Below are 16,883 nucleotides of genomic sequence, written 5' to 3'. Positions count from 1 at the left end.
ATTAGAAAAACAATCTACATCCATACATCAAGTCTTAATACAATACAACGACTTACAAGGCAATATCGCCCGTGAATATATCTACAGCAATTTTCTTCCTGAAGTAATGCCCGTGGCTACTATCAAAATCAAGTTTTAGCCCGAACATCAAATACATTGTAAACATCAACATAAATACACCGCAATCACCACTTCCAGGTGATTGTTGGGGCACATCCTTAACGATTCTTACTTTCCAAGGGTCGGCACTCTGCAGCTCAGATCGAAGGTTGTAGAATCCAACATCTTGAAGCCATTGAGGGAAGACGACCTGAAGAGGTTTGAATTTACGCAAATATGTTTTGTCCTCGCGAAAGGTAACCAACGAGTCGTAAATCCGCATCCTCCTCGCGCGAAGGTCCGCTCGAGCTAGTACCCAATGATCGCCGCCCAAATTCACAGGGATGAATATCTACATAAATAAATTGGTAAATTAGTATATTTTATACACAATTACCATAAGATTGAGTGACAATTCTTACCATATCGACATCCGTAAACGGTTTGGACATGAGATCTTCCCGCCCATCCATATAGCTGCTCAAGTTGTTGCCATATTGTAATGAATTGACATCACAACTACCATTGTTCCATAATTGCTTTAGGAACACCTATTACACGATGAGTAGAAAATTAATAACATTTCGAGATATTTAAAACATCGAAATTATAATTAATGATTATAAAATTTAAAAACATGCCCAAAAGTATGTATCTGTATGCGTGACGCGTTGTGGTAGTGCATTTGGAAACCGCCGTTGCTTCTCGCTGATCAAGCGGTAATACGTGTGAATATGCTGTGAAGGGATTATACCAAGTTAATTTATATCAATATCCATGCCAGCAGAAATATTATTGTGTATTGTAATGTACTAACCATTAAACACGCTTACCTCGTCACCAAGCCACCCCATCGAAGCATTGCCCATGAGTATTTCAAAGAAATTTCGAGACTGTTGGACAGGCCGATCCACGGAAATGTTGCCGGCAAACCACTGATCAAACTCCTCACATAGTCTTGAGTCTTCTAGTCCCCTAAGCGGATTCATATCCACACTCGATCTTTCATCAATTTCATAGTCCGTAATGTTGAGTGCGGGTAGAGCCCTGACATTCCTAACTCTCTTGAAAGGAGGAATGAAGTAAGGACTGCCAAATATATACGACGGTCGGTACGGACGCCCAAACTTACTAACGCCGGGAGGTGCCTCTGTGAATATCTGTACACTGTCATCACATATGTCCCCATGTAGACTGTACAAGGACATAGGGGTGTGCTCGTCGTCATTACCAGCATCAGTATGCGTACCATAGCCAGCATCAACGTTCGGACCATAGCAATCTGGGGCCTGTTGTTTCGAGGAGATGAACATATTAACATAAGTTCGGGTTTGAAATCATAATAACATAACGAAAACATACGAAACTTGCTCACCGAGGGTGCGGGGCCAAACGGAGAATCACTGTACGCGCCCTTTGAAGCACCCGCGCCAAACGAAGCCATAAACTCCATGACCGCTGCTCTATATTGTTGTGCTTCTCTACGTTCCGCCATAAGTTCTGACCTCAGTTCGTTAATGGAACTGTGTCCAGTCTGAAGTTCCGACCTCAACTCGTGAATGGAAGACTCTATTTTATCCAGTCGTCCAACGAAATAATCATTGCGGAACTTAGTCCTTGCCTACAATTTACGCAAATAAGAAAGTAATGACAAAATGTCGGATAGGTATATGTGCATTGTAAATGTTCAGGACGACAGAAGTTACCTCTGGCTCATTTCTGTCATCTGAATCATGTGCGGATTCATAATGGTCGTCGGCAGCACCGGCATCCTCAACAGGACTCTGCTCCAGTCCTATTGGGCTCGTGGGGTCAGGATCCACCTCGTTTGGCCTTGTACTGGATGGCGCATTGATTGAAGGCTGGTGCTGCACCAAGTAAAACAGAAAACAATAAATACCTAAAAAACAAACATATAAATGACTTTGCACCCGGTTTTCAATGATACTATAGATGATACCCACATTACGGACCCAACTTGGCAAATATGGCACGTAATCCTCGACACTCTTCCAATAATTTGTGGCTCTCTCCTTTGCATCCGGTTTCAGGGTTTGGAAAATGGTGTCATCCTGTCGTAAAGATTACCAAATTTCCAATTAGTATAACCATATATTATGTAATACTTATATACAGACATACATATAAATGACTTACAAGACGCTCGTTCAGGTATGAATACACTTCGCCGAAGTTAATATTTGAAGAAGCCACAGGCTTCCATCGCACGATCCGAGCACCCTTCCTCTTAATTTTCTCTACCCACTCTAATGGTAGTCCTTCGATCGCTTCAAAAATCCATGCCTTCAACAAGGAAAGATATGAAGTAAAAAAAACGTGTCATTAAATATTTATTATAACAAAACTAAGTTATAAAAAAAACTTCTTCACTCACATGCACTGCCGACGTAAAGCCGTAAAAGTTGTATTTCTCAATTCTATGCAATGGATTTTCTGCGCTTGCCTTCTTAAATTTTTTGGCTTTGCCGTTCAATACATTATCAATGCTTTTATAAATTGTTTCCCATGACAAACGACCCCACGGAATACTTCGAAAATGATTTATGTCATCTACCTCATTAAGTAAATTGAAATTGATTTGACAATGATCCTTTCTTCCGTGTAGCACTCTATCAGCAAAGTAAAACATGGCAATTTTTAGCGCATCGGTGTCATTCATAGTCTTGAAGCGTAAGTTCATAAATATTTCCTCGAACTGGCCAAGATTTATATCGCGAATCCTGCCTCCAAAGTACTTATTAAGTAACCTATGATTTGTTTTATGCTTCGTCAGGAATACTTTTTCGCCATAGCAAAGTCCCGTTACTAGGCACCACTCTCCAATCGATAGCCGTATCAAATGGTCGCCAACTTGAAACCATAACTCATCTTTGTCATTTCCATCGCCATGTGACACTTGCCGAAGCAATATATTGTGCACAATCACGCCACTGAACGGATAGCTCCGGCACTGTAGGAAATGCCCAAATATATCGTCTTTGAATAGCTTCAACTGTTGCCTTGTTAATTTTTCCCGGATGGCATTAACAACGACATCTAATTTGCACATACTCGTGATACGCCCAGGGAAGTGATCAACATAAGGTATCTTCATCATTCCCGGTTCTTTAATCGGTCCGGGTGGGTTATGCAATGCTAATTTTGATTTGCCCATTTATCTGGTACAAGTTAAAAGTATCACACATTAAAAAATTATGAACAAAAGAAAAAAAAAATTAAGGCAGCACTGCGCACTGCCTCTTGGTGCGACGGGCACCACCTGTCGCACCAAGAGGTGCTGCCTCTTGGTGCGACAGGCTCGCGCGAGGGAAGCCAAGCGCGCGAGCTGCTTGCCTGCACGCAACTCGCGCGCGCTTGGCTTCCCTCGCGCGAGCCGCGCGCAACTCGCTCGCGCGCGAGGTGCGCACGCCGCGCGCATCTCGCGTGCGACGCAGCGCCTGGCGCACGCGAGATGCGCACGTTGCGCCCATCTCGCGCGCGAGGGCGCGGCCGCGCGCGAGCGAGTTGCGCAAGGCTCGCGCGAGGGAAGCCAAGCGCGCGCGAGTTGCGTGCAGGCAAGCAGCTCGCGCGCTTGGCTTCCCTCGCGCGAGCCTGTCGCACCAAGAGGCAGCACCTCTTGGTGCGACAGGTGGTGCCCGTCGCACCAAGAGGTGCTGCCTCTTGGTGCGACAGGCTCGCGCGAGGGAAGCCAAGCGCGCGAGCTGCTTGCCTGCACGCAGCTCGCGCGCGCTTGGCTTCCCTCGCGCGAGCCTAGCGCAACTCGCTCGCGCGAGGCCGCGCCCTCGCGCGCGAGATGGGCGCAACGTGCGCATCTCGCGTGCGACGCAGCGCCTGTCGCACATGAGATGCGCGCGAGGTGCGCGTGTCGCGCCCATCTTGCGTGCGACAGGCGCATGTCGCGCGCGCGAGGTGCGAACGCCGCGCGCGAGATGCGCATGTCGCACGCGAGATGCGCGCGGCAGGCGCACCTCGCGCGCGCGAGATGGGCGTGCCGCGCGCATCTCGCGTGCGACATGCCCATCTCGCGCGCGCGAGGTGCGCGTGTCGCGCCCATCTCGCGTGCGACATGGGCATGTCGCGCGCGGCGTTCGCACCTCGCGCGCGCGACATGCGCCTGTCGCACGCAAGATGGGCGCGACACGCGCACCTCGCGCGCGCGAGATGGGCATGTCGCACGCGAGATGCGCGCGGCACGCCCATCTCGCGCGCGCGAGGTGTGCATGCCGCGCGCATCTCGCGTGCGACATGCGCATCTCGCGCGCGGCGTTCGCACCTCGCGCGCGCGAGATGCGCCTGTCGCACGCAAGATGGGCGCGACACGCGCACATCGCGCGCGCGAGATGGGCATGTCGCGCGCGAGATGCGCGCGGCACGCCCATCTCGCGCGCGCGAGGTGTGCATGCCGCGCGCATCTCGCGTGCGACATGCGCATCTCGCGCGCGGCGTTCGCACCTCGCGCGCGCGAGATGCGCCTGTCGCACGCGAGATGCGCGCTGCACGCCCATCTCGCGCGCGCGAGGTGCGCACGCCGCGCGCATCTCGCGTGCGACGCAGCGCGAGTTGGCTTCCCCCCTTTCTCTTCTCTTCCCTTTCCCACATGCATCTCACCCACCACCGCCATTAAAACACCACCAACAACAACAACAACATCCCAAACAACAACAACATCCCAAACAACAACAACAACCCAAACAACAACAACATCCCAAACAACAACAGCAACAACAACAACAAGAAAAATGGCAATAACAACTCACCTAGGGTTTTCAATTTTTTTCTTTGATTTTGGAGATCTCCGAAGATTTTCAACGTGATTTAGCTTCTTTCAAGTGCCAACAACTTTCTCCGCTGCCGATGTACGCTGCCGCCGACAATCTATAGAACTTCCGGTGATGAGATTTTGGTGAGAGGGGAAGGAATTTGCTTGAGGGAAACGTGAGAATGAGGAGGGTAATTTCGTCCAAAATGTGGTGATTTGGCTAATGTTGAAAGAAAAAAATTTGAAGGGTTAAAGTTGAAAAATGCCTTCTTTTTTTGGCTTGTTTTGTAAATTTCCCTATAAAACCTCACATTTTATTACATTTTCATAAATACCGTTACTGAAATGATGACATTGCTTTGACATCACCCAAAAAAAAATGAGTTTACAACTAAATTTATATAAAATTGTAATACATCATAAACTTTGAAGGACGATATTATCTTTGTTAACACCAATAATAATCTACTAATTTTTACCTACCTCTAATATTTAGGCCCTATTACTTTTTTTTAAAATCCAATTGTTAAAGTGTTTGGTATTATCAACAATTGGGTTGTCATATTTTTTTTTAATTGATCCATTTTTTAAAAACAAAAACTAATATTTAAAAAAGCTTTTATCAAACACTTGCAAACTTTTTTTATTATAACTTTCATTACACAGCTATTATCTTTTTAAGTCATAACAAAGGACCCATTTGTAATTACATTTAGAAGGTTTAAAAGTGATTTGAGAAGCTAAAAACTAATTTTAGTATTTGTTAAATTTTTTATGAATCAATTCTGACAAAGTTACACCATCCTACAGTAGATTTAAAAATAATAATAAGAAATGAATCATTTTTAAAAATATAATCTTGAGAATTACTTTTATAATTAATATAATTTCATATATATCCGCATTTATATTATAAAAACTAAAAATGATCCTTATTAATTAGGAAATAAAATCATTTATTTTAAAAATATTATTATTATTATTACTACTAATTATACTGAGATAACAAAGTATAAAAATAAAATTAATAATATAAAATATATAATCTAGTTATCAATTATTATATGTACACAATAAAACATTATTTTATATATGTGTTTATAAATGTTTAAATAAATTTTATTCAACATTAGGTATAATTTATTCATTTATATTTTTACAATTATTTTGAGAATAAAATTTATCAAATACTTATGACTACTTTTAAAACTTACAATATTTTTAAAAATAAATTTAACTAACATCTAATTGATTAACTTCACAGCTAGTTATTTTTAAAATATAGCTAACAATAATTATTTTAAAAATTATAGTATTACCAAACCGACCCTAAGTCACCTTTAATGAGTTTATTTTTTAAAATAATAAATAGAAAAGTTAATATCAAGAATTCACTTAAACATGCTACCATCCTGTTTACATCAACGCCCACTTCAATAAATGTACTGTAATCTCTTTCCAACTAGCTTGGAAATTACCTTATTGAAAATTACAAGCGACCCACTGTTCTTTAACATTGAGCTCTCCTTTAGCCTTTAGGCACCTCAAAAGTCAAAAACGTATTCTCACTTTATATCCGATACATGGACGACTTTTTCTTTCTTTTTTTTTATTTATTTTTTTCCTCTTTCTATTTTAAAGAAAAAAAATATTATAAATTATCTGGTTGTCAAGATGTCAGTGAAAAGTAAATTTAAAATCTTAGGGTTTGACATTTTTCGTTTTCTTCTATTTTTTCAGGGGGTTTGACTTTTGAATGATTAACGTTAATAAAAATTACGATGATCATGAGTTATAACAAAAGATTAAGAAATAATCAAAGGTTAATCGGAGAACCAACACACAGAACACTGCCGTGGGTCTGTCGAAACCTTTATGCAAAATTATATCAAAGTTGATATAACTACCTCCAACACCTGCGTGTTCTCTCGATACTAAAGCGAGTAGGGATGGCTTTAGCACTACGTGGACTAGGAGGTCCTTTTAGAACCCAAAACTTTAAGAAAGCCCTAATTTTTTAAAAATTAATAATTGTTTTTCTAGTAAAGAATTTTTTTCTTAAATTGCATGTAACGTGCCAAATTTAATTGGGCCTTTATATATATACTCTTTATTATAATTAGAGATTAATGAATGGAATCGGTAAGAAGATGAGTGACCAGATTTGACTTGATATGATATTGATATGTGCATACTTGCCTTTGAGAGAAGCATTAAAGAGAGATAACAGGATTATAATTTGATTTGGTTTCCGCCTGCCAAGTCGTGATTATATCTCTAAGTAAATAAAAAAAAAGGGGGGATAAAAAGCAAAGTTAGGTAAATAATAGTTGATATATATCAACAAATTTCAAATCCACCGTTCTTTTGGTTTCTCACCATTTAAGGCAATAAAAGGAAACGAAACAAAGGCTTAAAGAGGGATAAGAGCAAAAGGGTTTCTGAAAGAAAAAGATGGATGGATAGAAGGACTTGTGGGGGAAGAGGAGGCAATCGATCATGTCCTTTTGAGTGTGTGGGAGTATCATACACTCTTGGCTCATGTTTTACAAGTTTTAGTGCTTCTTGATGTCATGGATGGTGTTTTACTGTTTTTTGATATCATGGATAGCGGTTTTTGTTAATTAAGAATGGATTAAAGATGATTGAGGTTGTTAATTGATGAGTGGATTTAGATAGAGAATCGCATGCCCTTAATAATATTTATGAGTGAAAATTTTATGTTTTATTAATAATAGACATCTCTATCTTTCTATTGACCTATCATATGATTCAAAATTCTAATTCTAAGTATTGAGGAATTTACTATGAATTTTCCAATTTGGTACACCGTTCCTGGAAAATTATGTTTTTCTGCAGTAGTTCCAATTTGGATGATTTCTTACTATTAAAGTCTCATTTAAAATTTTTGAAACTTTATTACGCATTAATAAACATGTTTATTTGTTACATGTTTAATTTTAAAATGTATTATGATGTAGAATAATTATGAAAATTCATTAAGTAGGGCTACTAGAATTTCTGAAATTATGTTCCAAAATTGATGGGTCTGAAATATGATATAATTTCAGCATGTTTACATATTTAAAATCAAGTGAAATTTTTTTTAAGATTCCTTTAAATGTCTAATATGCGCATATTTAATTTTTTTATTTTTGGGCTTGTATAATAAATGTTACAAATTTTAGAATTAGCCCTATGCAATCCTGAAAACTGTTTTCCAAAAATTCAAGTATCACATCACAGATCAGTCTTTATTATGTTTGGAATTAGAAGCAGTCATGAAATTTTTAATGGACGTTATTATGTGTCTCTAATGTTATACCAAGCTTGTTTCACTATTTTTCATTTTTCATAACTAAAGTTATGAATTTTTGAGTTAGGCGACCTCAGCTGAGAAATTTTCTGAATAAGTTCTTGATATGAGAAATTCGTTTGAAGTATTTTTTTGTTGTGAAATAAATCTCATATTTTTATCTCTGAATGTCTATTATATTTGTTGACATTATTTAAAATGACATGTTTTCTAGATTTGTATATAAATAGTTATGGAATTTCAAATTGTTGTTATGCAGTATTAAACAGTGAAAAGACAGTTTTGTTTTATCTTAAAATAAAGTGATTTTTTAATAAATTTATAACTCTTTCAATTCTGAGTTATTTCCATATGAAATCCCTCATGTATGAATAGAATCTCTGCAAGGTCTTAGAAATCTTGGAGTGTCATATTATTGGATTAATTTCAACACGTATAGGGTGAATAGAATTTTAATTATTTAGTTGGTTTGGTATTTTCATAGGTAAGAAGGTTGAGGCATTGAGAAGCATTACTAAGTTAGGAGTTTGATATGAATGTCAATTTGATGATTATAAGGCGTGGTAAGCTCATGATGTGATTGAGGTATTGATAGTTTTTTAACGATCGAGATAGGTTAATTTATGCTTAATGTTTATTATGTGTGAATATATATGGAAAGGATTATAATGTTTATATGGATTAGCCTTTTATGGTTTTAAAGTAATTTTCACCATTATAATTTACGATAATAGGTTGCATTTTGGTTACAAATTTATTTAGAATGTTTTTTAAAATTTATTTTCAAAAATGACTTTGGAGTACTTGTCTTTCCATAAATTGTTTTCCTTAAAAATATTTGTAAAGCTCTGCCAATTGAATGTCTTACAAGAACGTTTTATTGATAGATTATTAAATGATTGATACTAAAAAGAGAAGAAATGTATTTAAGATTTTGGCTCTTTATACGTAGTTGTCGTTACATATATAACTAAACTAGGGATGGCAATGGATTGGATCTGATCCAAGATCTACGTGATCCAAATCCAATCGGATCGGATTTGGATATCGATGTGCGGATCTAAGACGAATCTGGAGCAGATCTGGATCTATCTTAATATCTAAATCCATATCCATATCCACTCATCTTCTAATTTTATTTTATTTTAAAAGTTTCTTAACAATTGTGGAATTATAATGATAATAAATTTTATTCATATCATATTAGTAGTATTTACCATGCATCTAAACTCCTAAAACTTAAAGGTTAGTTTTGTAAATTTAAAGGTCAACCAGCCCCAGAGCATGTACATGCAATATTCAAATTGTAAGCCAAGTAATATAACCTGGCAATTTATTTTATTATATTGGCCAAATAATTTTTAAGAAATATAGTTATTCATATATTTAGTCAAATATGGTCATAATAAAAATAATAAATGACTGAATATAAATCATATTTAATTTATATGTCATTATCTAATGTTGTAGGAATGGGGGTAGGTGTATCGTAGATATTAGAATGATGAAGGAGACAATAGAATATTATATTGATCTTACTCCTGCAATTACTTCTAAATGATATTTTATTATCTTTCTTATTTGTTGTTTTGGTGTAAAAGTATAAGCTACAATATTTATTATATTTTTGAGAAAATTATATAATTTATTTGTTATCAATACATTTTAGCCCTCAATTTTCAATCTAAAAAATTATTACTTTTTTTATTACTGAATTTTAGAATTCATGACAGATCTAAAGCAGATTTGGATTTTAATTTTTTTTTTTCGGATTTGGAGCAGATATAGATATTTATTTCTTTTTTGGATCTAGATATGGAGCGAAAAATATGGATTCATGACGGATCTGGAGCAGATACGGATCTTGATTTTTATTATGGATTTAGATCTGGAGCTGAGTAGATCCAACCCATATCTGCTCAATTGCCATCCCTAAACTAAACAACTAGTCGTATTCTGTGCAACTATTGTTGATTATTGCAGGGTATAGTACTTGATTGAATTATTGGCTGGTTCATTGGAATTACAAGTGAGATATTAACTGATCAGATTATTGGGAGTATAAGTAACACTATGTGACAGGAGCATTTTTTTAAATGAAAAGATTTATTGAATAAATGGTTATATGTTCAAGTGACTTTTGACTAGAAATTGAATGAATAAAAGGTATTATTGTTAAATATTTTCTTAAGTGATTATTTATTGAAAATAGTTATTATGTTATGACTTAACTCATTATAAGTTTTATCGTATTTATGCAATAAATTGTAAAATGATTACTATTTCCTAATTTTATGGTTCTTTATAATAATTATTATGTAATTGTTGGTCTATATATTTATATATCGTAACCATTATTATAAGTGTTCAAAATGATGTCATATCAATTTGTACTTGATATATGATTTCAAATTGCTTAATTATTTTAACGTCTGAAAGACTTAAATGCTTATTGTTTAAATATCTAAATGCTTCAATAAATAGTTATTATATAGTAGATAGATATAGGACAATGTTATACATGGATTTACTTACCAAATTGATAGCTCACCCCTTATCTTTAACATTTTGCAGATGCAGTTTATAAATGAAATTTTTTTGTTGGCAGCTTCAATATGTTATTGTGCTAGGCTCTTTGAATGAGTGAGTTTCCATGTAGATGATAATAACAAAATTTCTAAAATTCAGTCATGGGTCGGACGTCAAGCTCAGATTATGGTTTTTATTTCTATTGTTTTTTAGGTTTGAGGATGACCAAATGGATTGTTTCGTATATCTCAGCTCCCAATGACCCTGGGGAGCCGGGTGTTACATTATGTATGTAGGAAAGCATACTATGAAACAAAAAAATTCTAATTATTAGACATTTCCTATTATTTTTCCGGTGCATATTATTCAAAAATTAAGATTTTTTTTTGTGCAAATTCTATATTTGATAATCTTCATCTCATAAATAAGATTTAATATTTAATAATATTCACCTTGAAAGTAAGATTTATTTTTAGAAATTTCATATTTTAAAACTTTATGATATAATTAACGATTTTAACAGTTAATTATTTTTTATTAATCTTTTGAAGGAAACAAATTAAATGCTTTCCAAAAATGAATGTATCAAAATTATAAATGGTAGGATCTAAGCCAAATTAATTAGTTAAAATAGCTCTAAGCAGCCTGACTGTTCTCTGTCACAAAAATCAATTCAATTACGGAACAAACAAAGAAACACTAAGAAAAGTCTCACATAACAGTAAATAATAAAAAAATAGTAGAGAAAATAACAAAAGAAATCTATGTGGTACGGCTTCGTTAGGCTTACATCCACGAGGACATACACACTCTTGTCGAGTTTATTAATCACTAAGGATTTTACAATGAAAATACACTGAATCTCAAAAGTTACCCAGCTTACAATTTCCTCCTCTGTCCGAACACTATTCACCCAGTTCTCTCGAGTGTTTCCCATACCGCAACCACTTTAGCCTGCGGTTGCACCTTTGCCTGCCTCCTTGTCTCCAAATTGTACCTTGTCAGACCTCGTGGCTGCTCCTTTGGCTATCTTCTAACAACCCCTTTGGCTTGCCCCTTTGACTGCCTTCTTTGGCTACCCCTTTGGCCTGCCTTTTGGCCTCTCTTTGAAATAACTCCATAATTATTTAAGTACCTAAATAACTACCACATTAATTACATAATATCGTGGTCAATTATCCAACCATTGAGTGCTATAGGTAGTTATTTAATCACCATGGGCAATTCCAATTATGTCATAAAGCTTAAATAATTTATGTGCAGCTATTTAGTCATAGTGTGCGACGTAGATTAGAACTCCAATGCCAATCAACTTCCTCTAAAATTGGTGCATCCAGTTATCAATGTACCTCAGCTACCTGCCACATTACTATGGAATCTAAAATTTAGAACCATAATCTTATAATAAACGTTAGAATTAACATTGAATCAATAATAATCTCATTTAAAAATTTTATTACTCTCTTCTTTATAAAAAAAAATTCTTTTATATGAAATTTATTGCCATAATTTGATCATCGTATTGATCTCAATTAGTTAACTTTCTAGATGCTAACATTCTAATGTTAATATTTAAATTATTATTGATCTTATTTTTAACAAATTATTTTTTTAATATTGACATATGGCTTGTATAATGTAAAAAAGTAAAATAAATTTTGAGGTATGTTATATTCTTTATAGAGTTGATGTTGAGTGTAGCAAGGCCTTTAAAAAAAAAAAATTGGCTGAAGCTCTGAATCCCTTAGAGCCGAACCTGAAAGCAGTCCCATTAAGAGAATCATCACTCATCACTTCATCAGAATAAAAAACCTCGAGGAGTTGAAATGAAAATCTAGCGAAAAAAAACTAAAAATATGAATGAAAGGAAAAGGACGTTGGCTGGAGCGGGGAACTCCCTCCCCGACTAGAAACAGTGGTTGCTTCTGGATGCATTTTTTTTTGGGGGGGGCTTAATTAAACTGAAAGGGATAGGACATTGAGAAAATATGTTGATAAAACAAAGCAATTAAATATTATATAATGGGAAGTTTCTTTAAAAATGAAAAATAGCGGGGGGGCCGGGGCCTTTTAACAAATTTGACTATGATATTTTACACCATAAAAATAAAAGTTTATACCAAATGTGGATAATTTTTTTATAGTCCCCGCTGGTCATTCATTGGGTCTGTCACCGGGTGCAACGATAAAAAGATGAAAATGATGAGGATTTTTGGCAGTTGGATTTGCTGTACGTTGATCAATGGTGGAAGTTAATAGATTTTCTTTAACAACATGAGAATTTTGATGGTTTTAAAATACTTATAAAGAAATGATGAAGGCTTCATCTGTGTAATTTTTTTAAATATAGCTTATTTAATTTGATTAAAAAATTAGTTATTTAGTTGTCAATGAGAGATTGTATTAAAAAAATTATAAAATTACTTTAATCGATAAGTTTTTTTTAAAAGTTAATTAAAGAAATAAAATAAGATTGACAAACAAGTGAAAGTTATTTAAGATAATTTAACATTTCAAATAAAAAAATTTCAATATCTACTCTCAAAATTCTAAAATTTTAACTTATTTAGTTGATAACTTATTTAATTCCCAACACTCTACTCAATATATAACTAAAGAGTAATGATATAGCCACAAACTCTTGTACAAATTTATTTTGTACAAACTGATGTGGCATGATAAAATTGGTTGAATTAAATATTAATTGGCCCACATGATTTGTTTTTATTATTTTATATTTTCATTCGACCAATAAATTAATGTCACGTCAGTTTATACAAAATAAGTTTGTACAAGAGTTTGTGGCTGTATCATTACTCATAACTAAACAATATAAAAAATATTATGTAAATAGTTTTTTAAATTAAATAAGAACTTTGGCTATTAGACAAGTCGTACTAAATTTGCATTTAGTAAAACAACTTTGAGTTCAATCATTTTGCCAATAAAGAATCTTTTGGAATTCTTTCAATTGCTCGTAATTACTATTTGTATATGATTATATTTATTCTACATTTTCTCAATGATTTTTTACTTAAAAAAAATTCATTTTAGTGTTTTGAAGATGAGATGATTTATTTTTTTCTTGATTTCTTTTGAAACAATAGATTTTGTATAATGGTGTATTGACTTTTTAGCTACCTAGAGGTTTCTGACAAATTCTTTGTAATTTTGGAGGAGGAATTCGATGATTATTAACAAAAAGTTTATATGTACATTTTTTTTATTTTAGGAGAGAAAACGAGAGTCTGCTCATATTTCAATAAATTTTCTCAAAAAAATGACTAAATTTATACACATAAAGATTATAAATATGGGTCCGCCTATGTTACTACTGTGGTAACGTACCACACTTTTTGTCTCCATTGTAGACAGCCGTTGGATGTAAACTAAACAAATCTAACGCTTCAAATTAGGTATGTGATAAAGGCAGTATCAACCAGTAACCGTTGAAGCCAGTTCCACAAAAAATCATCCAATTAGATGCAGATTTCTTATGAAAATAGAAATTAGGGTTTAACGGCTCGTGGTTGAGAAAGAATATACAAACACCTAAATTGATTTCCTTACATATGTTGCAATTTGTTGGGGGAGAAGATCTTCATGATTCGTGTATGTTGCATCCTGGGGTGGGTCTGTAAGGCATATGAATTAAATGGCGAATTTGTTTGTGCAATGGGTGTAATTGATTTTATTTGATAATTGCATCGTTGACAGCAAAATTGTAAGAACACAATTGCAAAGCACTGGGGGAAAGGATTTGGATGATTAACATATTTTTGTGTGTTATCTTACATTTGAGTTGAAAAGAGCTTAGATATATTTCATGCCTGCTACCTGTTTGACAAAATTCCACAGAGAAGAAAAAACTAAAACAAAAATAAAGAAGAAAAATACAGTTTCAGATGCCATTCTTGCTAAAGAGAGTTCAACAAAGGAGATATATTTCGGGTATTAAACATAAAAAAAGCAATAAATAGAAAATTAATTAATGACAACTTCTGCAAAAAAAATCTAATTGATCCAGTGCACGCGAGAAATTGACTCTATTATGAGGCAAGTTATGAGGCAAATCGATGTTTGTAATTCCTAAACTCACACGACCGCCCAATATCTTTTCCGATTAGTTGCCACCGTCATATATCGGCCGTCAATTTTACTTACGTCATTTATGATTTTATCGGGAGACACCAAAACTAATTGCGATTTCTGGGGATGAAAAACACTTCAATCATCGGATTTTTTGGGGGTGGAAAAGATTTCGATGATCTCAATTGCAGGGGTGTACAAAATCTTTGGATGGACGACTCTCAAACTAGAGTCAATATTTCTTCAAAAAACAAAAAAAAAAAACTAGAGTCAATAAATTTTATACAGTACATGTCTACAACCGGCTATAGACCTTTACTCCTTTTTATTTTCAACCATTAGATTCATTTAGTTTACATCCAATGGCTGTCTAGAATGGAGACAAAAAGTGTGGTACGTTGCAACTATTGCAACATAGGCGGACCCTATAAATATCATGGATAAGAAGTTTAATGCTACCAATTTATAACAACAAAAAAATATTTTATTTTATTTTATTTTCGAAATTGAATATATTTATTTATTTTTGAGATGATATGAGAGATTTTTAAGTTGGAGGCTTTTTGGAATCAAGATTGAGACAAGATTTGATTTAAATTTAAGGATATTGAAGAAAACAGACTGCTAAATCCTAATTTAAGAAGCTTCCATTCAAAGTGGTGAAAAGCATTCCCGTTCTAAGATTGCAAAGATGAGTTTTAGCCTTTTAGGTGACGTGGCGTGGAACATTACATAGTGCGCGTTGTATTGAGTTATTACGCATTTGAATTTTGATGACGTGGCCAAGACTAATTCAAATCAACACCTGGATTCTCACCGAAAGTTAAATCAAATGCGGCAACTGAACTCGCCTTAAATTCATTTTCTACCGTTGATTGTCTCGACGGCCATCTAAAACGTTTATTGAATTGAAAAATAAAATTAATTAAAAAAGGGTTATTGACATCCAAGTTCTGCTGGTTTTCTTAAACCTATAAAACCGAAAGTTTTCTTGAATTAATCAATCAGGTCCTTACTGTATTATGCTGAGATAGGAACTAAAGTGATCCTTCTATACACAATTTTAGCACATTATGTGCAAAATTATATAGTAGATGCCAAATAGCTTAACTGGTACACTTTTTTGAGTTTTTTTTATCGACTCATATTTCATAAGATAGAATGTTGTTTCCACTCAATTATGAAATAATTAAAAAATGAATTAAACCCCCACAATATTTTATGGAGACTCGAACTACTACTCTCACATATCTAACCACTCGGTCAAAGGTCTCAAAAGGCTATCTTATATCTAAGTCTATTATGACATAGTCTAAATTTCTGTCCTCACATTAGTGGAATGGTGAGAGAGTTATTTACTTTACTCATACTAGTGAAAGATATATTTACTTCTATCCAATTAAAATTAGGAGAAGAATATGAGTCCCAACTATTGTTGTGACTCAATCATGTGCCCTTAAATCTTGAAAGCACAAGTATTGCCAATCGACTTCGTAAAATTTCTTGAGTTGATAGGGGTTTTGAGTTTTGAACTTTAATGATCGGGATTATCATTTGTCATCTTATTGTTGAATTTACTAGAGCTATATTAGTTGGACTACAAAATTTTTATCTTAAATCTATAAGTATATTAGTATTGAAAAAAAAGTATTGTTTAACATCTTTAATATTAATTTTAAGTAGGTTATACAATAATTTTATGACTCATTCAATAGCTTAGTTCTTAAGTAGTGTTTTTTTTTTAAATTTGAATAAGTTTGAATTTGGCTAAAGAATAAATAGGTTTGAATACCGATATCTTAATTACATACTTTTTTTTAATGCCGGAATATAAGTGGCATTTTTTATTTTTATAAATAAAAGAATTTAAATATAAATATATTTGTAATATAATGGGTCAGTTTGAGATTGCAATGATTGATTAAATAAGTTATTTCTTTTGTGTGGCCGAAATAAGTTGCTGATAAAAAAAAGTAGCTTGGTGTTTGGTAAATGATGTTGTTGAGTTTATTATGAGTTTGAAAAGCAATATATATGTGTTTAGTAAATTTTATTATAAAAATATATTTT

The 16,883-nt window shown here is 34.6% G+C and overlaps 1 protein-coding gene across 1 annotated transcript; it reads right to left on the bottom strand.

The window, feature by feature from the left end:
- Positions 1-3: 3 nt before the first annotated feature.
- Positions 4-5,118, bottom strand: LOC107178060 (uncharacterized). The gene is made up of 10 exons (XM_052438985.1): positions 4,878-5,118; positions 2,495-3,278; positions 2,257-2,403; positions 2,064-2,171; positions 1,806-1,967; positions 1,475-1,720; positions 933-1,388; positions 741-836; positions 522-650; positions 4-451 (listed from the first exon to the last, which is right to left on the bottom strand). The coding sequence occupies exons 2-10, from the start codon at positions 3,272-3,274 to the stop codon at positions 53-55; spliced, it is 2,523 nt and encodes an 840-aa protein (XP_052294945.1). The 5' UTR covers positions 3,275-3,278; positions 4,878-5,118; the 3' UTR covers positions 4-52.
- Positions 5,119-16,883: the final 11,765 nt, after the last annotated feature.

This window comes from Citrus sinensis, chromosome 3 (assembly GCF_022201045.2).
Source record: "Citrus sinensis cultivar Valencia sweet orange chromosome 3, DVS_A1.0, whole genome shotgun sequence".
NCBI classification, from domain to species: Eukaryota; Viridiplantae; Streptophyta; class Magnoliopsida; order Sapindales; family Rutaceae; genus Citrus; species Citrus sinensis.
The sequence above is the reverse complement of the archived record's forward strand: the minus strand, read 5'-3'. Positions and strand labels throughout refer to the sequence as shown.